This window comes from Malaclemys terrapin, chromosome 21 (genome assembly GCF_027887155.1).
Source record: "Malaclemys terrapin pileata isolate rMalTer1 chromosome 21, rMalTer1.hap1, whole genome shotgun sequence".
In the NCBI taxonomy this organism is placed as follows: Eukaryota; Metazoa; Chordata; order Testudines; family Emydidae; genus Malaclemys; species Malaclemys terrapin.
In genome coordinates, this window is record NC_071525.1 from 10,739,529 (window position 1) to 10,765,897 (window position 26,369).

Here is a 26,369-nt window from a genome sequence, read left to right on the forward strand (position 1 = left end):
CAACACCACGGCGGGTCTCAGAGCCCAGCCTGGAGCTTGTATTAGGCCACCAACAATAGCATAGATGCCCCCGCTCCCTCTGGAGCCCACGCCTCGCCGTGGGGTGCAGAGCCTGAGTGCCACCTCACCTGGGCACAGCTACCCTGCCAGCTTTAGTGCCCTAGCGTGAGCCCAGCTGCAGAGCCAAGCGCTCAGCGGCACCGCTGCCTGGTGGGTTTTGTTGCAATGTAGACGTCCCGCTAGCGACCAAGGGCACCGCGTCCCCAGAGCCACCTAGCTTTGGGCCACACAGAACCCTTCGGTGCTACATGTAGAGTGGTGCTCTGCTGGTATGGCCCGGTGCCACGCTCCCAGCTCACCCCTCTGCATTGGTTCCTGGGACACAGGCCATCTGTGTCCCCTGCCAAGGGGAAGAGATGCAGGCCCATCGCCAGGGCCCTTCGCCCGGCTGGACAGGCAGCCCCGGGACGTTGTGCATGCTGAGAGTTTCTCTGGCCTGTGGGCATAAGAGCCCCACAGTCCCTTAGCACTGGGGTAGGTGGCTGCCCGAGGCAGGGCCTGGAGAAGCAGGAGTGGCATGGGGCTCATCGTCCCTTGGGCCGTCCCTGGGGTGTAGCAGCTAGTGCGCGCCATACTCGGACAAGCAGCCATGCTGTTATGACGGGCTACCACCACGCTAGGACTGATGTGCCTTGTAGCGCAAGCACAACACCCACAAGCCTGTGCGGGGGAGCCAGGCACACCTGTGACGGGCAATGGTTTGAACCAGTTGTGCTGTTAGTGCTGTGTTACCCCAGTGCACCAAAGGGGAAACTGAGGCACAGACTGGGCTGGTCACAGAGGCTGCCCTGGGCCATGCAACTCCTGGCCAGTGCTCCTGCCCATCACAGGATTAACATCCAAGCTCCTACTTCCTTACGCCTCCAAACGTGCTGCGGGAGCTGCCTGCCTAACATGGTGGGTTCCTGGGTTCCAGGCCTGACTCTACGATTGACTCGCTGTGTGACACTGGGCACGTCATGATCCAGCCTGACTGCGGTTTGCCCCTGTGTTACACGTGCCCCCATTTATAAGCCATTTTCAAAGCCTCAGTGGTAGTGCCAGGCCCTATGTTTTACTTTCTCCCAACGCTTGGCATAGCAGCCAGACGCTTCCTTCCCGTCATGTCCACCCCACCCCACCCCAGATGGTGGCCTGGGTGAACATTTCAGGTGCTTTCTGTCAGTTTGCCCACTGTTGCATGCAGTCAGTGAAGGGGAACAGGGCATGCCCAGCCAATGGTGCCAATTGCGCTGCATTGGCTGGAGCAGATTGGGTGGAGAGACGGGAAATCCCCTGAGAAATGCCCGAGTCTGGGCTCCTCCAGGGGCGGAGGGTATGCCTGGGAAAACAGCTCTGCATGGGCCCAGCCCTGCCCCTGGTTACCCGCAACCAGCTAACGTCAGCAAACAGCACCTGCCCTGTCGCCATGGTGCCACGTCCTGCTTAAAGTCGTGTTTGGTCAACGCTGGGCCTGCTTGCTTAGCCCAGACCTGTCCAGAGCGTGTCTGAGCCAAACCCTTCCCAGGGCGAGAGCCAGCGCCCTGCATCGCATGTGTCTCCCCGGGCACATGCCGCACCTCTCCCCTCCTTACACCCCCCCCCCCCCCCCCACCATCTATTTCACTGTGCATATGCCCACCTTGACATGCACACACCTCCTGCCTGGAGCACACGTGTGCACACACACATGCCTGGACACCCCTGCAATGACCCCCCCATCCCTGTACATGTACACTTATCTCCTACCACACAGCGCACCCACACACCTCCCCCCAGCCACATGCTTCTGTGCGCACACACACCACAGGATTGCTGTAAAATCCAACCCAGCCCTGTCTCGAGCGGCCCATACCAGACTCATTCTGCACAGGGGGAGGGGTGCTCCACTTAGCACCAGTGTGTCATGTCCCCCAGCCCAACGAGTAGATGGGACACCTGTGTGCACCGATAAGGAGTGAATGTCCAGCCCGCGGCTGGCAGGGTGTTGGGGGGGGTGGGGCAGCCCAAGCCATGCTGGCTGCGGTGGAACCATAATTAGACTCCTGGTTTCATGCTCTGTCCTGCTGCCCTGGCACAGAGGTAGCCCCCCAGCCCAGCCCAGCCCTCCCATGGTGCCCATGGCTGTAGGTGCTGGAAGCCGGGCTGCCGGGGTTGGGGGGCTGCAACACCCCCTGGCTTGAAGCGGTTTCCATCATATCCAAGGTTTATGGTTTGGTTCAGTGGCTCTCAGCCCCCCTGCGCGAGGTTCTAGTCAGGAAGGGGTGGGGTTCTGGGGAGATGGGCTTGCCCCCCCCCCCCCACTAACTAGCACCTGCCCCTGCAGTGCTTTGGCCGGGGCTGCTACCCCGCAGCAGGCCCTGGCCTCAGGCCCAGGGGGATTTTGCAGGAGCCTGTCTGAGGATTTGCTCCATAAACACCCCCTCGCCGTAGCTGACAGCTACACAGCCTCCGCCAGCCCCGCCCTTCTGGCTGCCAAGAGGCAGAGCTGGGCACACCTGCCCCTGAACCCCAGCAATGCTGCCCTGCAGGGATGACATGAAGCAGGCACCCCCGCAAACTACTTCCCATAACCCCATCTGCACCCCACCGGGCATGTACGTTGCCGACATTCTCTATCCCCCCTCTAAAGTATGCACAGCAAAACCCTGCTCCCCGACTGAATTATTCCAGCATGGGCCCTGGCGTGGGAGCAGAGACTAGAGCCCGAAGCAAACCCCACTCAGTGCCCTGCCGGCGCTGGCTTTCCTTCCCCACCTCACCTCTGGCAGCCCTTTAGCCCCGGCCAAGTGACTGTCACCAGCAGGTGCTCACACCCTGAGACAGCTACAAGGCCCAGCAACGCTCCGGCTCCCTCCGTGTCCCATAGCCCAGCCAGGTTGTTTTAGTCTCTACGCTTTCCCCCAGCAATCTGTCCAGCCCAGGATGCAGCGGGCGGCTCCCTGCCCAGCGCTCGCCAGCGTGTCCCTTTGTGATAGCGAGGGGCCGCTAGCCAAGCACAGGATACCAGCTGAGCTGTCACGAGTATTGCCGCCACAGGCAGCCCTGGCCCTAGCCCTGCTGGCCTTTTTGGGGCTTCGGTGTCACACGGCCAACTCCTGGCTGCGTTGCCTGCTGCTCTCCCCTCTGCCTCAGCAGTTCCCGGTACCCGTATTTCCCTCTCCGCTTGAACCTGGGTGGGGTAGATGGCTCGATGGAGGATCTGGGCAACAGGAGCCATGGCTCTGGGTGCCCCACTAAGGCCTTGGCTACACTGGCAATTCACAGCGCTGCACTTGCTGCGCTCAGGGGTGTGACCCCCGCCCCCGAGCGCAGCGAGTGCAGCGCTGTAAAGCGCCCATGTAATCAGCGCCTGCAGTGCTACACGCTCTCTCGCAGCGCTGCAAGCTAGTCCCCTCGGGCCTTGGCTACACTCGCGCATTCACAGCGCTGCGAGTACTCCACCTCTCCGAGGGGACTAGCTTGCAGCGCTGCGAGTGAGCCGGCAGCGCTGCAGGTGCTGATTACACGGGCGCTTTACAGCGCTGCACTCGGGGGGGGGGGGGGGTGTTTTTTCACACCCCTGAGCACAGCAAGTGCAGCGCTGTGAATTGCCAGTGTAGCCAAGGCCTTGGAGAGGTGGAGTACTTGCAGCGCTGCGAGAGAGCTCTTTGCCGCAGCAGCGCTGTGAATCCGCGAGTGTAGCCAAGGCCTAAGAAAACTAGGAGCTCAGATGCTAACTGTTAAGGGGAAAAACAGAAGAGCCAGCAAGGGGATTTTGAGTCAGTGTAGGAGGCAATCAGGTCATTTCTGATCTCCCTGGGCTCTGTGGCTGCTGGTAGCCCCGCCCCAGATGGAGAGGTGAGGACATCCTGGACCAGGAGAGGTGGGCTGGAGAGATTTGGCCCTGGACTGTAACTAGGGCTCCTGCACGACCGTAATACAAATAATCAATTCAGCACTGGAAACACCTGAGACAAATAGCCTGAGCCCTAACTTTTCCCCTCTGCACCTCACGGCCCACCAGGGCAGCCTGGCCTGCAGGGCCACGTGCCGTGTCACACTGGAGTCCCAGCTACAACACCCAGCTTGGCTTAAACCAACCAAACGCTCAAGGAGGAAGGCACCGTTTTGACGAAGGGAGGCTGCAGAACCGGGCTGGGAGCAGCAGAACCAACGGGAGGAGGTGCTATCCCAGACACATTTAAACACAGCTTGCTCGTGGGTGAGTTCCTAGTTCAATAACAGACGCGATATCAACCAGGGAGGCCCCTGCATTTCCAGGCATTCAAATGGCAGCATGTTACAGCCAACAGCCATGTGGCCAGGGCCCTCCCTGGGATGTGGGAGAGCCACATTCAAGTCCCTGCTTGGAATCAGGCACATCCCAGCTGGGTGCTTCACCATGGGGCTATGCCCTGGAACCATCCCACCCTGCGTATGTTATGTACAGACACCTTCCCGCAAAAAGCTTCTGCCTGTCACTGGGCATTAAACAACCCGCCCCCAAAAAAACCCCCATTTTTGGACAATTCCCAACCAGTTCTGCCACTGAGATAACGTGACCATGGCCATTTCACTTGACCCCTCTTGGCAGCTGCATCCTCTCCCACCTCTGATCTTGTCTCTTTGAGTCTGTGCAAGGCCTGACAATGGCTGGGGCCTCTGGCTGCCATTCTACCCCAAGTAACTCATACTAGGTTGGGGCTGTTTGCCAGCCCAGCCTGGGAGCTCTCAGCACACCAGCAGTCCCCCTCTGCATGTCTTGACATGGAGCACGACCCCTCCTAGAACCCTACAGGGGGCAGCCCCCCCATTGCAATTGAAACCCAGCAGAACAGATGGCAATGTCTGCTCAACCACCAGCACTGGCAGGGGTTTTGCAATGTGAGCAGCAGGGCATAGGCCCTGCAGGAACCAGGAGCCACCCCACAAGGGTCAATTCACACAATTACACACACACACTGGTTGGGGGAGCCCAGCTGGGGACCTTGTGCTGACTAGGGCAGGTTCTCAGCAGCTTGGGAAGACCAGTGCTCTGCCGAGCTCCCCAAACCCAAGGCACCTGAATCCAGCAGCCTCATGCAAGGCTGGCTCTGGTGTGCCGAACGGGGGGGGACTCGCAAATACAACAATTAGCTTACAAACACTTTTAATAACAAATAAAATCAGTTGTGTGTCTCTTGCTCCACCTGACTCCTTAAGGCAGAGGGGCTGGGCAGGGGCCTTTCCACTCTTGGGTCCAAGTTCTGCCATACAGGGGGACATGAAAAAACAAGTCCCTAGTCTGAGCCCAGTTCCTGGAGGTGATACCCTGGGCCAAGGAGCGAAGGGGGAGAGGGAAAGAGCTGCCCTCCACCCCAGCAGAGGGGCCCCTGCCTTAGGCCTGCTGCCAACCCTGCCCCAACCACTGACGCACAAAGGACACGCAGCCCCCCAGCCACAGGGCTGCTTTTTATGCAGTGGAGTAGCTGAGGCAGCAGCATTTCATGAGAGACGAGGCCCTGCCCTGCCCCCAGCGACACAGGGGAGTCCAACCTGAGGATGGCAATGGGGGCCAGGGCAGAATGGCACATAGGCGGCCAGGCCAAAGAAGACTGCTCAGTCCAAACAGCCCAACAAGCTGCCTGCTCTGCAAGGGGGTGGGAGTGCAGGGACAGAGCAAGGGGGTATTTGCATTGAGGGCCCCCGCCCAGGGGCTGGGGGGGATGGTTGGGCACCGTAGTGCCAGGCCAGACATCATGGCTGCTCACGCCATGCCCTCCCCCCGGTGGCTGAGCACATGGAGCTGCAGCTGGTGGAGATCGCTGAAGGTGCTGTGGCACTGGTGGCAGGAGGGATAGTGCCTGCGCAGCCGCATGTGCTGCTTCAGCGACCGCTGGTACACAAAGCGCTTGGCACAGACCACACAGATGTAGGGGCCCAGGGGGGGCCGGCCTCGCCTTCGCTTCTTAGGGGGCCGCCCTCGCCTCTTCCCCTGGGGGACAGGCTCCAGCTCCTCGTCCTCTTCAGCCCCGCTCTCCCCTGCCCAGTCCTCCCCAGAGCTTCCCCCGGCGTCACTGCCCTCCCCTGCTCCCTCCTCAGTGTATTTCCCTTGGGGCTGGGACTGGCGGAAGTTATAGGGTTTGTGCCACGCTCCCTGCTCAGCCCAGAGCTCCTCTGAGGGGGCTGGCACCTGTGGAGGGGCTGAGGGGGGTGGTGGGGCTGGCAGCGGCATCAGGTGCAGGGGCCGTGGGGGAGCTAGCAGTGGTGGGGCTGAGGGAGGTGAGGGTTGCAGGGCGACTGATGGTGGTGGGGAGTGCAGGGGGGCTGATGGTGGCGAGGGGTGCAGGGGTGGGGATGGGGCTGGCACTGGTGGAGCGTGTGGCCCGTTGCCCTTCTCTGCTGACATCCTGCTGGTGAGATCACTGAGCTGCCCTCCTGCTGGCCGCTGAGCTTTGGCTGCAGAGAGAAGAGGAGACAGGTCAGGGAGCATTGTGTGTGTGAGGGAAGGAGATGACCCTTCATGGTCCAAATAAGAGCCCCTCTGAATAGGCAGTGAGGGCTCAGCCCCCAGGAGACAGCATGCTCTACCAGGGGAGAGCAGTTAGACGGAGGATTCAGCCCCCGAACCCCATGGAAAGGGGTTCCCAATGGGGGTGAGGGCCAAATTCTGATGTCCCATCAATCTGTGCACCCCCATGACTCCAGCAGGGAGTTCTGGGGGTGACCCCCAACTTTTCCTCCTTAAAAGGCCCCCTTCACTGCCCTTCCTTCAACTCTAGGCAAGGAGAGCCATGGTAGACCTCCCTTGCTCAGAAAGGCATGTGTGCTTGGGGCAATCCTCTGTATTTCCAGCGCTTTCCCTGGGCCCAGGACCCCAAGTGACATGAACCCAGCCCCCCCAGGCAGGGAGGCAATCGGCTCATTTTGTGGTTGGCACATCCCCCCTTTCCATGCTCAGCACAGGGCATGGCCCAGTCCTAGCCAGGAAGGCAGGGTGGCCATCTTGTCCCTGGCAGCCATCTTGTCGGCACAAGCCCCACTGAGGTTTTGTAACGAATGGGGCCGCATGGGAATTGCTCCGGGGCCCAGCTACTGCAGGGAGGCTGACAGCAGAGGCTGAGAAGCAGGAGCCAACCTGCCCAATAGCTAAGCATTGTGCCCTGGTGTCAGTATACGTTACCTGGGGCTGGGCGCAGCTCTGGCATCCTCCTGGGTACTGGTCCTTGCAGAGTACACGTGTTGGTACTCCCGGCTCCCGTGCCCGTGTCCTTTGGGGGCACAACCATCTGGGGTGGGATCTGAAGGATGATCTTGGTGCCCGGGGGCAAGGTTGCCGGGTTCAGTAGGATCAGGCCGTTACTTATCACTCCTGTGACTGGGTCTGAGGGAGGGATGGTCAAAGGGACTGAGACAGAGGCCAGTGAGGTCATCGATGTGGTTGAGCTGTGGGGCCTCACTGCTGCTCGGGCTGGGGCCCCAGGCGCTAGTGGGGCCGGAGCTGCGGGCCTGGCTGGGGCGGAGCCTGGGGACCCGGCTGGTAGTGGGACTGGGGCGGAGCCTGGGGGCCCGGCTGCTAGTGGGGCTGTGGGCCTGGCCGGGGTGGAGCCTGGGGGCCCGGCTGGTAGTGGGACTGGGGCGGAGCCTGGGGGCCCGGCTGCTAATGGGGCTGTGGGCTCGGCCGGGGCAGAGCCTGAGGGCCCGTCTGCTAATGGGGCTGGGGGCCTGGCCGGGGTGGAGCCTGCTGCCGGCACAGAGTCAGGGACTCTGACCACGAGTGACGCTGTCTCCGGAGTCCTGGCACTGTTGTGTCCCGGCTGGGAGGCACGGGACTGGGACTGGGCCCGGCAGAAGTGCCCTCCCGTGTACTGCACCCCACAGCGCGCGCAGGTCTGCAGCCCCTTGTGCAGACTCTTGTGGAAGAGCAGCTTGAACTCGAGGGTGAAGACGGCGCCGCATTTGTCGCACACAAAGGCCTTGTGGCGGCGCTGGTGCAGACGCAGCAGCATGGGGCTGGCGAAGCTCTTGTCGCAGTCCTCGCAGCGCAGCAAGGGCTTGGGGGCCGAGGCCCGGAGCTGCCCCACGTGGCTGCGGATGTGCGCCAGCAGCTCTGCCTGCGACACAAAGCTGCGCTTGCAGTCCATGCAGGGGAAGGGCCGGATGCCCTCGTGGCGCCGCAGGTGCTCCTGCAGATCGGGGGCCGAGGCGAACACCTTGGGGCACTTGGAGCAGCTGAAGGGGCGTTCCCGGCCCCCGCTGTGCACGCGCTGGTGCTTGGTAAGGTTGGAGGAGTCAGTGAAGGACTTGCCGCAGGCGTGGCACGAGTACAGTGCCTCCCGCGTGTGGATCCGCAGGTGCTTCCGCATGTTGCTGCTGTTGGCGAACTTCTGGCCACAGGTGGGGCACGGGTAGACACGTGGAGCCGTCCCTCCCTGGGGACCCCGCTTCCTCTGCCGCTGGGGAGAGGGCTCAGCCTCTTCCTCCTCCTCCTCTTCGGCTGAGCTCTCCTCCATGGAGCCACCAGAAGAGTCTCCCTCCTCCTCCTCTGCTGAACGCTTCTCCACAGGGCCCCTGGGTCTCAGGGAATAGCCCCCCTGGCTGTCCGGGGCAGCCTCCGAGGACTGGGCAGGGGAGGAGGGTGAGGAAGGTGGCACTGCTGGGCTGCCGGCCTGGCCCTCTTCATCATCTGCAGAGAGAGGCACACGGTGAAATGCCCATCCTGGTGGGGCTGCATCTGGCGGAGCAGCTTAGCTAACGCCTCAGCCTCCCCCACCCCTTACGCTCTCGGCCCAGTTCAGCCATTCACCCAATTGCTCTTCAGTCCCACACCACTAGCCCACGGCTGCCCTCCGCACCCTGCTCTCAGCGCCTCGGAGAGGGGAGATCAGAATGCAGCCAAGCCCAGAGCTGGTCGCTGGTGGATGAGTTAAACACAGGCCTCGACCCTGACAAATGCCGACAAGGGCGTCCCGCCACCAGAGCACTTGAGGGGGACGGAACGAGGGCACTGTCCCCATGCCCCCGCGTTAACACCACCCCGCTCCTGCCAGCTGGGCCAACACAGCGCTCAGGCGTCCAGTGGGGAAGGAGGACAGTGCCTGGCGCTGCTGCTTCCCAAGACTGCATATGGGTCACAGAGGAACTGCTGCCGAGGCCCTGTCCGAGTCTCTGTCCTGCTCCAGCTCGGAGGTTCTTAGATGGTGACACCTGGAGCAGAGCCCTCGCCTAGGGAAGATGTGGTGATCTCAGGACAAGGGTCTACACATGAGATGGAAGTCTCAGCCACAGACCTAAACAATCAGACTGACCACAAGGCACTTGAATCCCACCAGATGCAGCCAGACAGGAAGGGACCCACAAACTCTCCCCAGACTTTGGGAACAGAACCTACCCGATCTCCCAGTGCAGCTGACTTCCCCACAGAGCACGTTTCTTCACTGGCCTCCCTCCCTCGTTCTTCCTCGCTCTGCTCACATTTACCGCCCCCTTGCACGCCTCCTCCTGCTGGGGGTGGGGGTGGGCAGGGAGCGCTCGCCTGGATCCCTGAGCAGGGCGCTGGGTACAGCCTGCCAAGCCCCTGCCCTCCCCACTTCCCCACCAGACAGGCAGCTGGAGCCCAGCTGTCTTGCTGGTTCTCCCTGTGGCTCATCAGCTACCTCCTGACACATCCAGCTGTGGGCTCAGCGTCAGGCAGCGCAGCCCCCAGGTGGATCCACCCCCAGCTCCCACGTCCCTCCCCTCAGGGGTCATAGAATATCAGGGTTGGAAAGGACCTCAGGAGGTATCTAGTCCAACCTCTTGCTCAAAGCAGGACCAATCCCAACTAAATCATCCCAGCCAGGGCTTTGTCAAGCCGGGTCTTAAAAACCTCTAAGGAAGGAGATTCCACCACCTCCCTCGGTAACCCATTCCAGTGCTTCACCATCCTCCTAGTGAAAAAGTTTTTCCTAATATCCAACCTAAACTTCCCCCACTGCAACTTGAGACCATTACTCCTTGTTCTGTCATCAGGTATCACTGAGAACAGTCTAGATCCATCCTCTTTGGAACCCCCTTTCAGGTAGTTGAAAGCAGCTATCAAATCCCCCCTCATTCTTCTCTTCTGCAGACTAAATAATCCCAGTTCCCTCAGCCTCTCCTCATAAATCATGTGCTCCAGCCCCCTAATCATTTTTGTTGCCCTCCGCTGGGCTCTTTCCAATTTTTCCACATCCTTCTTGTAATGTGGGGCCCAAAACTGGACACAGTACTCCAGATGAGGCCTCACCAATGTCAAATAGAGAGGAATGATCACGTCCCTCGATCTGCAGGCAATGCCCCTTCTCATACAGCCCAGAATGCCGTTAGCCTTCTTGGCAACAAGAGCACACTGTTGACACATATCCAGCTTCTCGTCCACTGTGACCCCTAGGTCTTTTTCTGCAGAACTGCTTCCTAGTCATTCGGTCCCTAGTCTGTAATAGTGCATGGGATTCTTCCATCTTAAGTGCAGGACTCTCCACTTGTCCTTGTTGAACCTCATCAGGTTTCTTTTGGCCCAATCCTCTAATTTGTCTAGGCCCCTCTGTATCCTATCCCTACCCTCCAGCGTATCTACCACTCCTCCCAGTTTAGTGTCATCTGCAAACTTGCTGAGAGTGCAGTCCACACAATCCTCCAGATCATTAATGAAGATATTGAACAAAACTGGCCCCAGGACCGACCCCTGGGTCATTCCACTTGAAACCAGCTGCCAACTAGACATGGAGCCATTGATCACTACCCGTTGAGCCCGACGATCTAGCCAGCTTTCTATCCACCTTATAGTCCATTCATCCAGCCCATACTTCCTTAACTTGCTGGCTGTCCCTTTCCCCGCCCCACAGCTGTGGGTCTCACGCTCCTCTCCAAGGGGAGCTGGATTGAAGAGAGCGAGCACTGCTCATGCACAGCCTCACTCAGCAGGGGCAGCCCCGGCCTAGCCAGGTGGGATAGTCCTCGCCACCAACCCACACTGGTCACAGGGGTGGCAGGAGCCTAACCCCAGCTCTGCAGTAAGGCCCTTCCTGGCTCTGCCTGGAGAACAGCCTGGGCTGCCCCGGCACTGGGCGCACAGTTCAGGGCCCCGTTCTGTGCCAGTGCTCAGCCACAGTCCAGGCTCCACGCATGAGCACTCGTCTACATGGGAAAGCGATACCGGTATAAGCCAGGTGTGAATGTAAAGTGACAGCTGCACCGGCGCATTATACGCACCTCCCCACGACCCCAAATGCTGCACCAGTGCAGCATACGGATCCCCCCTTGCGGTGAACGCTGCACCGGCACACCATACGGATCCCCCCTCGCGGTGAATGCTGCACCGGCACACCATACGGATCCCCCCTCGCGGTGAATGCTGCACCGGCACACCATACGGATCCCCCCTCCTGGTGAACGCTGCACCAGCACACCATACGGATCCCTCCTTGCGGTGAACGCTGCACCGGCACACCATACGGATCCCCCCTCGCGGTGAACGCTGCACTGGCACACCATACGGATCCCCCCTCACGGTGAACGCTGCACCGGCACACCATACGGATCCCCCCTCCTGGTGAACGCTGCACCAGCACACCATACGGATCCCTCCTTGCGGTGAACGCTGCACCGGCACACCATACGGATCCCCCCTCGCGGTGAATGCTGCACCGGCACACCATACGGATCCCCCCTCGCGGTGAATGCTGCACCGGCACACCATACGGATCCCCCCTCGCGGTGAACGCTGCACTGGCACACCATACGGATCCCCCCTCGCGGTGAACGCTGCACCAGCACAGCATACAGATCCCCCCCACGGTGAACGCTGCACCGGCACACCATACGGATCCCCCCTCACGGTGAACGCTGCACCAGCACACCATACACATTCCAACCTGGTGAATGCTGCACTGGCACACCATACGCCCCCACCCCACCCCGGTGAATGCTGCACCAGTGTGCCATATGGCCCCCACTCCCTATTAACGCTCATGCTGGGATAAGGGGGGGCCTTCAGCTTATGTGGCTTTGGAAGGAGTTTAGCTAAAGCCCTCCAAAGTCACTTTTATCCTGGAGTCAGAGGGGCCGCAAGGGGGGTTGCACCAGTCTAACTGTACTCGTTTAATCACAATGGGGAAGCTTCCCACATGGACATGCCCTGATGGAGCCCTGGGCTCTTTCAAGCGTGTGCTCCAGGGAGCTCCAGCACCTGGCAGACGAGATAAGTCCTGCTCTATCCCACGCGGTCTGGGGCCTCCCTGTCAGGGAACAAACAGAGACCCAGGCAAGTAACAGACTCCAGCTCCCCGACACTCTACAGCCTTGGGAGCAGACTCCTTCGCTTTGAGCCTGGGAGGAGTCCTGATGACCTCTGGGACTGACCATGAGCTTCGCTGCCTTGCTGAACTGGGGTCTCAGCCCGCCGGCTGGCTGGGCTTTTCCCCTAGCGCTTCCCAAATGGTGACAACAGGAATATCTGCACCAGCTGTGAAAACACAATTAGACACCCGTGCTTGTGGCATCAGCATTCGCTAATTCTGAGCGCGCAGCTGCATGTGAACTCACTGCGTGGGCACCACAGCATCTGTCAGCGGAAAGGAGATCTGCCCTCGGCTACAGGGAGCAGGAGGTCCCAGTCGCTGGGGTAATGCAGGAGAGGAGAAAGGGCTCGGCAAGGAAGGGCACCGTGGACAGGTTTGTCCAGTGCCTGCGTAACGGGGCTGGGGCCGCAATACCAAGCTCATCATTATCATCTGGGCCAAGGCCTATGGCTGCAACACACGATTACTACTCTCCAGTGACTAGGCCACACCCTCCCCCGCCCTGTCCCCTGGGCCATCATTCACAGCAGCGCAAAGCAGGGGAAACACGACCAGCTCCGAACGGCAGCATTATACGCTCACGGACACAACGGACCGAGAGGGCCCCTGGGTTGGTTAAACACGCCTCACACATTCGTGATGGGACCTCTGCTGAGCCGAGTAGCCCATGCGTGGCACAGGGACCCCAGGAGCACAGGGCTACAGCTGCTCACACCAGAATAGCTTCTTGTAACTTTAATGGTGAACAAAACAGTCCGGCACAGCCCCTGGGTAGCGGCAGAGTCACAGGCAAAGCGGTAACTTTCCCCTGGCCTGGTACAAAGGAATCACATTCCCCTTGGCAGAGCTAGTGATAATCACCCTGGTTTTGGTTTTGCTGCAGGACGCAAAGCAAACAGGCTGCTCCGGAGCTGGCGTCTGGGATGGATGAGGTGACAGCGCCTTGCACACCGGGCCTGACCCTGCGAAGAGCCAAACTTGAAAGCAGATTAGCCCAGCAGCTCTCAGGTGCCCGGCTACCTGCTGAGCAGGATTGCAGCAGCCAGACACTTTTCGGTCAGCTGCAGCTCAGAAGGGAGCGATCTCATAACAAAGCTACTTCCTTCTACACGGGCCTCATGCAGGCCGAGAAACGTGCCAGGTAGCACCCAGCCCAGCATGGCCAATCGCCCAGGAGAGAAACGCCACTGAACAGTCTGTCTAAACGCAGCGAGGAGGATGGACCACACAGGAAGCCAACAGCTGATGGTACAGAGAAGTTTGCCATTTGAATGCACTGGAGTGCAGGGGCTGTCAGCGCTCTCATCAATTCATCCCCAGCATGCGAGAAGTTGACGGGTGTTGCTTTCCAGCACAACGTTCAATTGCACCATTTTCAGGTCCCGAGGCAAGTTCCGGCTGAATGGGGACGTGCATTCGCCCAGGCGCACTCTAGATCAGACTGAGTGGGTGGAGGCTTCCTGCCTGGTTCCTAGCTTCCAGGCAGAATTTGCAGGAGCACTCAGCACTTGTCTAACCCGGCTCCCGTTGAAAGCTGGGGGCTCTGGGAAATCCCAGGCTGGGAGCGCAATGCACGCTGGGCAGTCACCACAGCTGCGCATCCAACTGCGTGCCAAGAGCCAGGCAGAGGCATAAACGGAAGTTTACCAGCACGACCGTGGCAACTGCCTGCCCGATTCTGGCATCTGCGCGTGTAGCGCAGACGCATGTTTCCGGGTGTACGTTGCTGGAAATCAGGCTCTCTTGCTACATTCTGCTCAGCCAGCACAGCCTCGCTGTTATAGGGGGCTTTTCCTTTAACACTTAATGGCTATTTTTTAAAAAATAATCCTATGACAACGACTTCCCAAAACCCAGCCCAGCTCCACAGCTGCCTCCGTGGCCGAAGCTCTTTCCTGTTCAAAAAATTCTATTTCAAGTGGCTCTGATGCTTCCCCAGCACAGCCAGCAGGGCTCCGAAATAATGGGCTCATCTGACACCGAGAACCGGCAGCGCCAACTAGCTCCAAAGGTTCCAAAAATCAAGAGAGCGAGAAACAACAAAGCCACGAGGGCTCTGGAGAGACGCTTAGTTCTCCCCCGGGCCCGGGAAGAGCACACGCACACCACGGCACAGCCTACTGCTGTTGCTCTAACCTAAAACGCCCTGGGCTTTATGGGCTGGATGCTTCAGGGATTTGGGACCTTTGGATTCCTGGTCCCCATTTAATGCCCAGTTCCTGCTGGCTGAGTGGCCTGGTGTCCAGCCACACACACGAGAAAGCACCCCTACAACTAGCTCCCAGAGCAGCCAAATGACCCTCTCTGTCCTAGAGCCAGGAGCTGGGGGAGCTGCAGAGGAGACAGCTCTTGTACCCTCAACAGCCAGTTTATTGGGTGGGCCACAGGAAGTCAGTGTTAGATGGGCAGGGAGGTGTTTCGCATTGGGAGTGAGGGCGAAGGCTGGAGTAGGATCTCAGCAGAGGCGAGTGGAGGCTGCAGCACAGAGGGGCCTGCGGAGGCTATGGCGAGGTGGGGAGAGGAGAAGGAGTATTTGGGGCCCAGGCTGAGGTTCTGCAGAGGCAGGAATGAGGCGCAGAGGATAGGATGTGATGACCAGAGACAGTTTATGCTGAACACCAGGGAGTTCTTTCCCAAGGTGAGATCTATGGGGCTGGGAATCTTCTCCCAGTTACGGGGCGGGAGCCCCGTCACCTGGGTTGTGGCTCAGTCACTGGGTCCAGGGCCACGCTGCCCAGATGGATTACCAGGCCTTTCCCAGCGACAGCCGCGGTTAGTGTCGTTCGTGCCGAGCTCTGGAAAGCTCCCAGCGCCCCGTGGCACCAACCCCAGAGACAATTTGACACGTACACCCAAGTGTCACCTGCGAGATTGAAAGCATCCACCCTCCAGAGATGTCTGCGCGTTAAACGCCACGGGGCGCCTCCTGCTGCCCGCGTTATCCTGACAGACGGCGGGGGCAGAGCTGCCTCTGCACCTGGAGCTCCCACATCCCCTCCCATTGGGCAGCGAGCTCTGCACTTACCCAGCAGCGCCGGGGCAGAAAGCAGTGAATAAATGCTGCATCTGGCACGTGACACACGGCTGGACTTGGCCCTTGCCGGTCGCTCAGAAGCTAGCGAGCTCAGTGGTTAGTGAAATGGCAGGGTCTCCTGCGAGCACGGCTGGGCAAGGGTTCCCTGAGACACAGGGCAGAGCTCCTCTGTGTGAGCCCCAAAGGCTGCTGTGTCCAACTCCCCTGACCTTGGGATCCCAGGCTCAAGTGGGCGCAGCCACTGCAGAGCATGGAGAGTGCCAGGCAGAGCACCACAACCCCCAGATCACTCTGCTTCCCACCTGTGCCTCCCCTGCTGAGCCCCCACCCCAGATCCCTCCACTCGCCCAGGCCCTTCCAGATCTGTGCACGACGGGCCACTGCTCTCCCCCCTGCCCCCCGCAGGAAGGTGCTGCCTCAGGCCCCAACAGGGATCCCCGTATGCATGTGCCAGCTACAGAGCCCAGCAGGAAGCCAGGTATGCCCTGTACCTCCGAGTCTTCGCCCAGCCATCTCCCTCTACGAGGTGCCCAGCTGCACTCAGGGCCCTTCTCAGCGAGCTGGGCAGCACCGTGACGGCAGCAGCTCAGACCAGGTCATCCCTCCTCCTGCCTTGCCGGTGCTGGTAGGGCAGAAGCCCAACGGCCCCTTCTGAGCTGTGCCAGGTGGGCTGGGCAGGACTCAGGTCACCCCAGTGACACCCTCTCCCCCATCACCTGCTTCCCGAGCCTCGCTCTCCACCCTGTCTGCGTCGTAGGCAGGGTCCTCCCGGATGAACTCGTAGTCCAGGTCCACGGGGTCACCCCGGCACCATTTACCTGTGCAGAAAGCACATTGGGTGGGAATCTAAGCGTGTCTCATCAGGGCAGGAGCTCAGAGCGACGCCTGGCCCTGCCAAAGCCACGGGGCAGGGAGACGCAGGGGAGAAGGCAAACCACACCCAGGTGGGTCTCTGGGGAAAGGGGCACATCCCTGAAACTTTCAGTGCCTCGCTCCTCTCCCCAACCCTGGCCTGGGACCCATCTTCATGCTGCTGGGCTCTGAGAGAGCAGGCAAGAATGGGAAGTGGCATGTTGGCAGCAGAGCTACTACACAGTCCTGAGCCAGACTGAAGGGTGGAAGCACCGGGCCGGGAGAGGGACTAGCGCTGGGCAAAGGGAGAGCTAGGAGCCTTGGGGGTGTCTGAACAAAGCAGATGTTCCTTGTTTTGCTAGGAGCTCCGGCGCTGGGGGAACTGGCTCCTGGAGTGGGACTGGGCCAGGCAGCATCTAAACCCAGACTGGACAGAGCCCTGGGGACGGTCTGTAGGGAACCACCCTGCTGTGGCCACAGGTGATCTGACAGGGCCCTTCCAGCTCTAAGTTCCCTGGGCGGGGGAGCTGGCCAGCCCACAGGGTATGGGCACCACTCTCCGAGGGCACCTACTCTTCAGCAGCATGGAAGAGGCCATGTCCTTCCACTCCTCATCCTCAGGCCTGAGCTCCCACTGCTGGATCAGCTCGTTGATTTCCGCATCCAGCTGCTGGGCCTGCTCGTCGAGGCTGCTGGTGCCGCCCTGGAGCTCCAGAGCCGCCTGGGGAGATGGTTCCTGGGCCACTCTGGAGGCCTGGCGCGGAGCTGTGGTAAGGGGTTAGAAGGAGATGGTCAGTGCGTTGCTTTGCTCAGCCCTATATGGGTCTGTCTTTTACCTCCCCATCACCTGGCTCTGGGTAGGAGGGACACCGCTCCCCTCTGGCTGCTGGATTTTGGCTCTCCCCATGTAATAAAGGGGGAGGCAGGGAGCGTCCGGGGTAAAATCTCCCCCATGCGTGGCCTGGGCCCCACCCAAGGGTGCGAGCAGTGCGCAAGGCCTCATTCAGCCATCTGCACTGGGCAGGGCGGATCCCAGCCGGTGCCCAGTGTTGGGAGCTTCAAGCTCAGTGTGCGCACCGGGGTCTCTTGGGGGGTGGCCATTTTAAGGCCGCTGCCCCGTACCCCCTAGAACGAGGTCGTGTCTGTCGATGCAGAGGAAAAACGAAGCCTGAGCTGCCACAACAAGGCATGGGGGAGGAACCTCAGGGCCAGTGTACCTACGGGGAGCAGAGCCCCAAGCACACCTAAGGCCAGACAGGTACATTATAATCACCTCGTGCAGGGGTTCTTACAAGAAAATTTTTGGTGGCCTCAGAGTGCGGCCACCAACTCTTGCTGGTGGCTGCTCTGACAATTTCCCCTAAATTACTTAATGTTAGGAAAAACAAGTAAATCTGCACATACACCCCCCCAAATCATTGTCATTTATTTATGTAGGGTTTTTTCCCGCCGACTCAATAATAAAAGTAATGTAGAGTTGTCGCTATTCTTTACTGGACCCAAACAGAACAGAAACACAAATAAAGTGCTTTGCATGTTTTGCTTTTTTTGATTGATTTTGTTTTTTAGACGTGCTAGCTAGTAAATCCGCTACTGTGAAAAGTGATATTTGTATATTTATTAAAATCACTTTTCACAGCAAACTTACTCAGCTCCAGCAAGCTGGGGGACAAATTAAGCCCTAGATGGAGAGGGTGGGGGAGGGCCAGGGGCAAGGGGGGGTGAGCCCAGGGCTGGAGCCTGAAGCCCTGAGGCTGGGGGATGAAGTCCACCGCCACACGCCAGAGCCTTCCGCTCATCACCCCAGGGCCAAAGCCGCAGCCCCACCACTCCCAGGAAGGTGGGGAACTCACACTGGTCACCTGCTCCTACAGCGTTTGTGGCTCCAGAAGGGGGCAAGGACTAGCCCCTGCTGGAGGCCCTGGGGAGGGGTGGTTGCTTTGCCCCTCCCCCCAATCACCACCCAGGAGGCTGTGGCCACAAGAAAAGGCCCTGGTGGCCGCATGCGGCCATTGTGGCTGCATTTGAGAAACATTGATCTAGTCTGATGTCCTGCATCACAGGCCAGAGAATCTCACCCAGCAATTCCTGCGGCAGGCCCAGCACTTGTGTTTGAGCCAGAGCATGTGTTTTAAGAGACCCCCAATCTCAATGTAAAGACTCCAACTGCTGGGGAACGCACCACACCCCCCAGATAAACTGTTCCAGTGGTCAACAATCTGCACCTTATTTCTAGTCTGAATTTAGCTAGCTTCAGCTTCCAGCAGCTGCATCTTATTCTGCCTTTAAGAGCCCTGCAGGTGGAGAAGTACCCACGTAGGTTCTTGGAAACCATGATCAAGTCACCTCTTAACTTACTCTTCGATAAACTAAATGGATCAAGTTTCCTTTGTCTCTCAGGCAGGTTTTCCAATCCTTGAATAGTTCCTGTAGCACTTTCCTGAACCCTTTCTAATTTGTTAGCAGTCTTGTGGCAGCGTGGACACCAGAACTAAACCCAGCAACCGGTAACGACCTCACTAGCGTATGACCTATACCGAGGCGACAGCATCTCTCTACTCCCACCCAATAGCTCCCTTACACACCTGAGGATCGTGTTTGCCCTCTGAGCTAAAGCATCACCCTGCGAACTCATGTTCAGTCGGATTCCTTCTGCCACGACCCCTCCGTCCTTTCTAGTGTCCCACATTCCAGGACACAGCTCCCCATTTTAGACATGTGACCCACACTCTGGCAGAGTTAAAACACGAGCACACTGTCACCTTGACAACTGGCCCAGATTGCTCTGTGTAATGGGCGTGGCATTATTCACAATGAAGCAGTGGACTGGTGGCATCTGCAAATTTTCCCAGCTAAGATTTTATGCTTTCTTCCAGATCGTTGTTCAAGATACTGAACAGCACTGACCCCGTACTGATCCCTGTAGGACCCTATTAGAAGAGATCTCACTGGAGGATGATCCCCCATTAACTTTGAGAGCTGTCCTTAACCAGTTTTTAATCCATTTAATGTGCGCGACATTGTTCGCACTGTTCAAAAATCAACATGGCCCTGATCTCAGCGGAGGCTTCTCAGAATACGCAGAACAGACTTTCCAGCTCCTGGAGCATTTCCCTCCCATCATCACGCTAACAGCGGATTTCACTCCCCCCAACTTCAATGAGATCAGGATCAGGCCCTTAAATCCCTAACTGCAAGACAGTTTAATCCCCTTTGCGCTGACAGTGCATTACTTTTCACAGCTGAAAGGTTCTGGGTTGATAAGGTTTAAGAGAATTAACTAGATGCCCTTTGTTACTGTGCTAAAACTGGGCACGGGGCTTGCACTGAACGCAACACCGATCCTAAGGCTCTGGGGACGCAGAAGGCTGATCGTGCTGATACGAATGCAAGATTGGGGCCTAAAGATGAGAAGACCGTCCCCTGAACCAGCAGCTTTGTTACAGCCTAGGGAAAAATTCCACTCTCAGCTCTTTCCTGATGCCTGCAGCTGATCCACATGGAGGCCCAGTGACACCGATGGCACTGAGTGAAACTGCCCGATCGCACTGGGCTGCCTTGACATCTAAAACAGTCCATTTAAACGATGAATAAAGGCCCAGGGTTCCTGCTCCACAAAAGGATAGCTCCAGATCCCTCAAACTTCCAGTATGTAGGTGGGCACCGTCCTGCCCCCTGTTGGCAACACCCTTGGTTCCTCGCGCTAATCAGAGTCCATTGCTAGGGCGGTAACAAACCACGGGGCCCAGGGCTGGGGCAGAGCTGTTAGGAACAGTGAGTTTTCCCCTTGCTGTGACACTGCTGGGGGGCACTAAGGGCTCCTGCAACTCCCTTTTGGGTTAGGACCCCCAATTTGAGAAATGCTGGTCTCCCCTGTGAAATCTGTATAGGGTAAAAGTACACAAAAGACCAGATTTCACATGGGGAAACCAGATTTCACAGTCTGTGATGTGTTTTTCATGGCAGGCCTGAGAGATGGGACTGGGAGACACCCCTTTATGCCAGAAAAGAGCAGAGCCTTCCAGCCACTCCCACCCCGAGAAAGAGCAGTGGGAGGAGGGGCAGCAGCGCAGTGGGTTGCTGGATGGAACATGGCCCCACACATCAGGGCAGCCTGGATTTCAGCACTGGGGCTCAACCCCATCTTTGTTCACATCCCCCCAGAGGGCAATGGGGTCAGAAGCCTGGCCCCCCTGACAGCCCATTTCTGGACTATCTCCCGGCACCCCATGGCTCCATACACACAGGGGCGGGGTCTCCCCTCCCTCCCTCCCTCCCCAGATGCCGCACCCCACCCGGATGGCCAACGTGAAGAGTGGATGGGGTTGGATTGAGCAGGCACCTCTCAGCTCCCCTGCCTTACCTTTCCCAGGGCTGGAGCTGCCATGTAATGGGTGTGGCCAGGGAGCCGCTTGCTGCTCCCTCTGCTGGGGAGCCCAGCACAGCAACAACCCTGGCCGAGCCCGGGGGCAACAGAGTCCCATTGCATGTGTGAGACGAGACACGCTGGGGGCAGGGCCCCGGGGGGGGAGGGGTACCCTGGCCCCCAGTATGGGGGAGAAGGAGCAAGGGCTTTCATCTCCGGCCTTTATCCAGACGAGGACATGGCAGGTGTTAACTAACACGTGTCACCTTAGCACCTTCCACGTCTTGGTCTGGACGAGGTCACTGATTCGGCCTCAGCCCCAGGGAGGCAGGGAAAGATCACGACCCCCCCCTTCTCCACCCTTGGACAACCCTGATAAACTAAGGCACAGAGAGGGTCAGTGACTCGCCCAAGGCCACACAGAGAGCCAGCGGCAGAGCTACAAATAGAACCCAGGAGTCCTGGCTCCCACACCCAACTCTGATCACGGCCCTGTCCCCATTTCAGGAGGGTCAGATCCTATTTTCCAAGCAACGCTTCCCCACTCTGCCCCTCTTGCTTCAGGCTATTTCCACAGAGTTCAGAGGTGTGTCCTTCTCTCCCCAAGGTCCTCCAACTTCCCAGCTCCCTGCAGGGGAGCTCATGGGTCTTTTTAACGCCGTGGTGGGTGGCAAGGATGCCCCTCCCCCCGCTCGATCCCAGTGAGATGTCTCTCTAAAGCACCTTCCCCCGGGATGTACCCCAAAAAGTATCTTCTCCCCATGAAGGACATGCACCTTCTCAAATACCCCCTCACCCAAACACTAGGCTCTCCAACCTGATTCCCCGGCTGCCAGGTCAGCTCCTCCCTCCCAGGACTTTCGAACCCCCGCACACCCCTTGGGAGGATCGTAATCCCACCCAGGAGTGCCCCTTGGCTTTCCAGCTGCCTGGACAGAGAGGAAGGAGGCAGTTTGGACAGGAGCCATCAGAGACACCCCCACTAGGCCACCACCTCCCTCCCACTGGGAACTATATTTCCCTTATCAGCTGCCATCACTCCCTCCTAGTGACAATGGGGGCGGGGTGGGGGTGTCTGCTCAGCATCACATGCCTCACTGGCAGCTCTCTCCCCACTCCTTCCCCTGCAAACCCAGAGCCCTTGGGGAAGGGCTGTAATTCAGTACCCCTTTGGGTAGAGGGCCACTGTCCCTCTGCTGGCTTGCTCCTGGATAGCCTGCAGGGATCCCATTGCCTCCAGCTAAGCAGGGCCAGTTCAGGGTTTAGAGAGGAAACCGAAGAACATCTTGTGCTGCATATGGTCAGGCCCTAGCTAAGTCCACAGCTAAAGCACGGTGTGGAGGGGAGACCTCAGCACAGCCTCTAATCAAGCTGAAATACTGGACTGACCGTGCAGCACACACTGCGAGGGGACGCAGTAATAGCATGATTATAGCAAGGCTACAACCTAGGCCTTCACCGGGGCTCCTGCACCAATCCGCCGGCGTGACGACTGGAGCAGGCGCTGTGCTGCTGTCAAGACATCAGAGCTAAATCCCGGGCACTTGTGCTCATTGAAGATCCTGGGGTACTCAGGGTGGGGAGGGATAGTTCAGTGGTTTGAGCATTGCCCCCTACTAAACCCAGGGTTGTGAGTTCAATCCTTGAGGGGGCCACTTAGGGATCTGGGGCAAAATCAGTACTTGGTCCTGCTAGTGAAGGCAGGGGGCTGGACTCGATGACCCTTCAAGGTCCCTTCCAGTTCTAGGAGATAGGATCTCTCCATTAATTTATTTATTTTCATGAGAGTCAGGGCGCTGCCAGGTGTCAGTGGGGACGGGGGACGGCAACAGGACTCCCATGGGTGCTAGAGCAATGGCGGGCGAGTCCCAGAAACACTCAGGGTAAGCCTAGCTCTAAGGCCAGACTCTCCCCTGGCCCCAGGAGGAAGCAGAGTGAATGGAGTGGACAGCCTGGGGAGGGAAAGGAAACAGTTCCGCATGCAGAGAAGGAGAAGAAAAGACAACACTGCATGGACCTCAGCTAGGCCCAGAAAACCTGCTCCAAGGTGCGCACCCCTGCTCCAGCTTTGGCTGCACTTGCTCTTTGTGGGGCTGCCTGGCAAGCTGCTGGAGCTCGGACACGCAGCAAAGCCAACAGCGAAGGGTGTTTAATTGCCGCACAGACATACCCAGTGGCTCTCTACCGGGGCTATTAAACTACTACAGCACAGCTGGCAGTGCTGAATGAGACTCACCAGGGCCAAAACTTGTGGGCCAAACTGCCAAATACACAGTTGCTTTGTTTGGATTTAAACTTTTCTCCCCTTCCCACGCTCAAGCCAGGGTTTGCAGCCCAAAGCAGATGAGGACTCGGGTTCTATTCCCAGATGTGCCATGGACCTGCTGCAAGCCCTCGGGCATGCCCTCTCACTCCCCCCCACCCCCGGCCTCCATCTTCAACTGCGAGCTACTCGGGGCAAGCGCTGTTCCCTTGTTTTAAGTACACACAGCACCTAGCAGAATGGGGCCCTGATCTCAGGTGGGGTCTCTGAGCTCTACAATTCTACAAAGAAATAATAAACATCCCGCCATTGGGATGAGAACCTGAAGGCAGACACGGAGCAGAGACGAAAGGGAAACTGGCCAGTTTGGTTTAACTGTTGACACTGACAAAAATGCAACAAAGAATTTGCACAGTGGGATCAGTCCTGTAATAAACTCCCCGCCTTTGAGCCGGAGTTCACTGGTATACAAGGAGTGAAATGTTATTTTAGGGGAACCCATGTGGAGGAGGGGAAGTGGGTATTGATCACTTCTAACAGCAGTGATTCTCCTACCTGCAGGAGCAAGTGGGGGGCAGGCGGCTGTCCTGCTTCCCCGCGCGGACGAGACGCTAGCCTCAGCGACCGGTTTGGTGACAGACTCTCGCCGAGCGCTCACAGGCAGCGGTACAACAGCAGGGAGTCCTGTGGGAAATTGAAACAGCAGCAGCTGTAAATCACACGCCAGCTTGTGGGGCATAACAGAATTTCACAGCGGCCCTGCCACCAGCACTGACTGAAAATTGATCAGAGTCACTTCGAAACAGAGACACAGCACACCATCCCACTGCAGGGCTGACCCGAGCCGATCCGAGCCCCCACTGCACCCAGGGAAGTGATAGCGTCCACCACAAACCAGCGGGTCTCATCCTCCTCATGTCACCACGTCAGCAAAGATAAAGCGTCCAAGCATGAAACTGGTCACCAGTGCAAGAAACACACAGATGGAGAAGAAATTCCTCATTGCCCTTGGTGCCAGGTGCTGCAAAGACCACCTCTCCTTAGTGCGCCGCGGCTACCACATTCTTTTTAAGTTGAGCTGTTGCCACAACCCATCTTGGAGCACTGTGCCAGCACGCTGTAAGGCAATTTGCTCACCATGGGATTAGCAATGAATTCATGAGGGCAAGGACCGTCTCTGGTCTGTGTTTGTGCAATGGGGTGCTGGTCCCCGGCTGGGGTTCCTAGGCACTGCCACAATACAAACAGCAGCAGCTGCCGCCCACAATTCAGGAGTGGCTCATTTCAGGTTGTTCTGTGCCAGGCCAGTTCAGCCCCACTCTGTGGTGGGTCAGTTCAGACCCACCATGTCATGCCCTTAGTATGTTCAGTCAAACGGGTCGGCAGAAAAGTTTGTAAAAATAGCCATAAATAGAAAAGACATTGATTTAAAAATAAATACCCCTCCTCCCCGCCCCCAGCGGACACGTCTACACTGCAATTAAACACCCACGGCTGGCCGTGTCGGCTGACTCGGGCTTGCGGGGCTGTCAACCTACAGTGTAGGCATTTGGGCTCGGGCTGGAGCCTGAGCTCTGGGACCCTGTGAGTGGGGAAGGTCCCAGAGCCCAGACTGCAGCTTGAGTCCCGATCTCTACACCGCGATTTTACAGTCCCATAAGCCCGAGTCATCTGAGGTGGGCCAGCTGCGGGTGTTTAATTGCAGCATAGACATACCCAGTGGCTTCTCTACTGACGCTGTTAAACTCGCAGCGCTGTATTAGCCTCCCCAGCTCGGAGATTCATGGGCCAAAGGCCTTAGTGTCAATGTCCAGCAAATGACTTGGGCCAAAGACAGTTCACCCTGAAGTAGTTAAGTCAAGAGCTATGAGCTGGAATCTGGAACCGGAGAAACGAGAATGCCCAGCAATCTAAACTGCGAGTGGGGGAGGAGGTTAGATTTCAGGCGGCTGACAGGTACCTGCTACAGCATCAAGACCACACAAGGCCTGAGGTCAGCCCTACAGGAGGGACACAGAAGGCATCTAAGCACAACCAAAGAGGACATTGGCTCTGTATTTTGGGCCATCCCAATTGTCCCAGTAGCACAACCTGCCCATCCAGTTACCGGCAATGACAATGCACCAGAGCTGCCTCGGCAGCCAGGCAGCCCGCGGCAGGAGCTGTTTGGGGAATGCCACGTTAGCAGAAAGGCAGGGCGGTTCAGACACAGCAGCAGCGTCACCTGCCAGGAGCACTGAAAAATCATCGGTTGGGTTTAAAACCCACAAGATATAAAAAAAAAAAAAAATACATGTACACATTTTGGGTTCTTTTTATTTGCCTTCTGGTTTCTGAGCCTAAAAGGTTACACTGAGGTCACATTTTCAAACTTTTCCCTGCCATCATAATGGCTAGAAACTTGCTTTTTATAGACAAGCCAAAGCTGAGATTCATAGAATATCAGGGTTGGAAGGGACCTCAGGAGGTCATCTAGTCCAACCCCCTGCTCAAAGCAGGACCAATCCCCAGACAGATTTTTGCCCCAGATCCTTAAGTGGCCCCCTCAAGGATTGAACTCACAACCCTGGGTTTAGCAGGACAATGCATTCTTACATATTCATGCGACTCCAGGAGCTGGGGCTTAAAGACAGGCACTAACTATGGTCTGACTCATGATAAAGTCACACAAGTTGGCAATGCTGCAGTCACTACTGACAGATGTTCAATAATAGCAAAAATAATCCTCCCGGGATAGTATAAGAGCCAAGGACCAAGGGATCCAGCTATGGAACGGCCTTCCTGAGCCACTAGCTGAATCTAGACTCAGAGCAACTTTAGGGATACAGAGAGCCTTGCCCTCTGACAAAGCCTGTTACTGGAGCAACATTCATAACCCTCCTGCCCCCCTAGAATAAAAACCAACCAAACCCACCATAAGATGAGCTTTTACCCCCAAAGGGAGCAGAACCAAAGACTCCAAGGAGTCCAATTGCTAATCGATATTACATGGGAGGTGCCCACATGCTACGTGATGAGTGGCAGTACAATCCCTGACATTGCCTGATCCTGACCTACCTACTCAGGCACCATCCCCTTCGTGAGAGTTAGTAGCTGGCTGGACTCCTCTGTGTTTGGCTGAGATTATGTTTTATCTGCATTTGATTTTCAAAGAAAAGGAAGATGCAAGAGGAAGCCCTGGAGTCAGTGACCCCTGACCCTTCTCATGTGACAGACAATCTTAGTAACCCTCACCTAGGTCCCTTCATGAGACACTTGGACTGCTGGTGTTGGCAAGGCTTGATTCAAGGCACTTCCGTCCTGCTAGAATGCCTCATCCTCTTTTATACAACGCTTGTGCAATACTTTCTTAGTCAATAGTTTAGGGCTAACTTTTCAAAAGTCTATTGGTCTCCCTTTCTAAGTAAGGAGGACTTTCTGTTTAAGGGAATAGAAAGATGGGGCTGTTGCTCTGTTGGTTTTGTATTATTTATAAATCTTATACTTTTCTGAGCCAGTTCTGTTACAGAATTAAAACCCAAACAAGTTATGGGA

The 26,369-nt window shown here is 57.7% G+C and overlaps 2 protein-coding genes across 2 annotated transcripts in view; both read right to left on the reverse strand.

Annotated features, from left to right (window-relative positions):
• Positions 1 to 5,199: 5,199 nt before the first annotated feature.
• Positions 5,200 to 7,573, reverse strand: LOC128826848 (basic proline-rich protein-like). The gene is made up of 2 exons (XM_054010353.1): positions 7,184 to 7,573; positions 5,200 to 6,459 (listed from the first exon to the last, which is right to left on the reverse strand). The coding sequence occupies exons 1-2, from the start codon at positions 7,431 to 7,433 to the stop codon at positions 5,768 to 5,770; spliced, it is 942 nt and encodes a 313-aa protein (XP_053866328.1). The 5' UTR covers positions 7,434 to 7,573; the 3' UTR covers positions 5,200 to 5,767.
• The window catches only part of LOC128827321 (zinc finger and SCAN domain-containing protein 21-like), a 44,508-nt gene continuing 25,595 nt past the window's right edge, over positions 7,457 to 26,369 (reverse strand). The window contains exons 4-8 of the mRNA XM_054011179.1: positions 23,391 to 23,519; positions 16,780 to 16,971; positions 16,071 to 16,172; positions 7,599 to 8,686; positions 7,457 to 7,486 (exon numbers count right to left, since the gene is read on the reverse strand). Of these exons, the coding sequence (XP_053867154.1) occupies positions 7,457 to 7,486; positions 7,599 to 8,686; positions 16,071 to 16,172; positions 16,780 to 16,971; positions 23,391 to 23,519 (1,541 nt within the window). The remainder of the gene's footprint in view (positions 7,487 to 7,598; positions 8,687 to 16,070; positions 16,173 to 16,779; positions 16,972 to 23,390; positions 23,520 to 26,369) is intronic.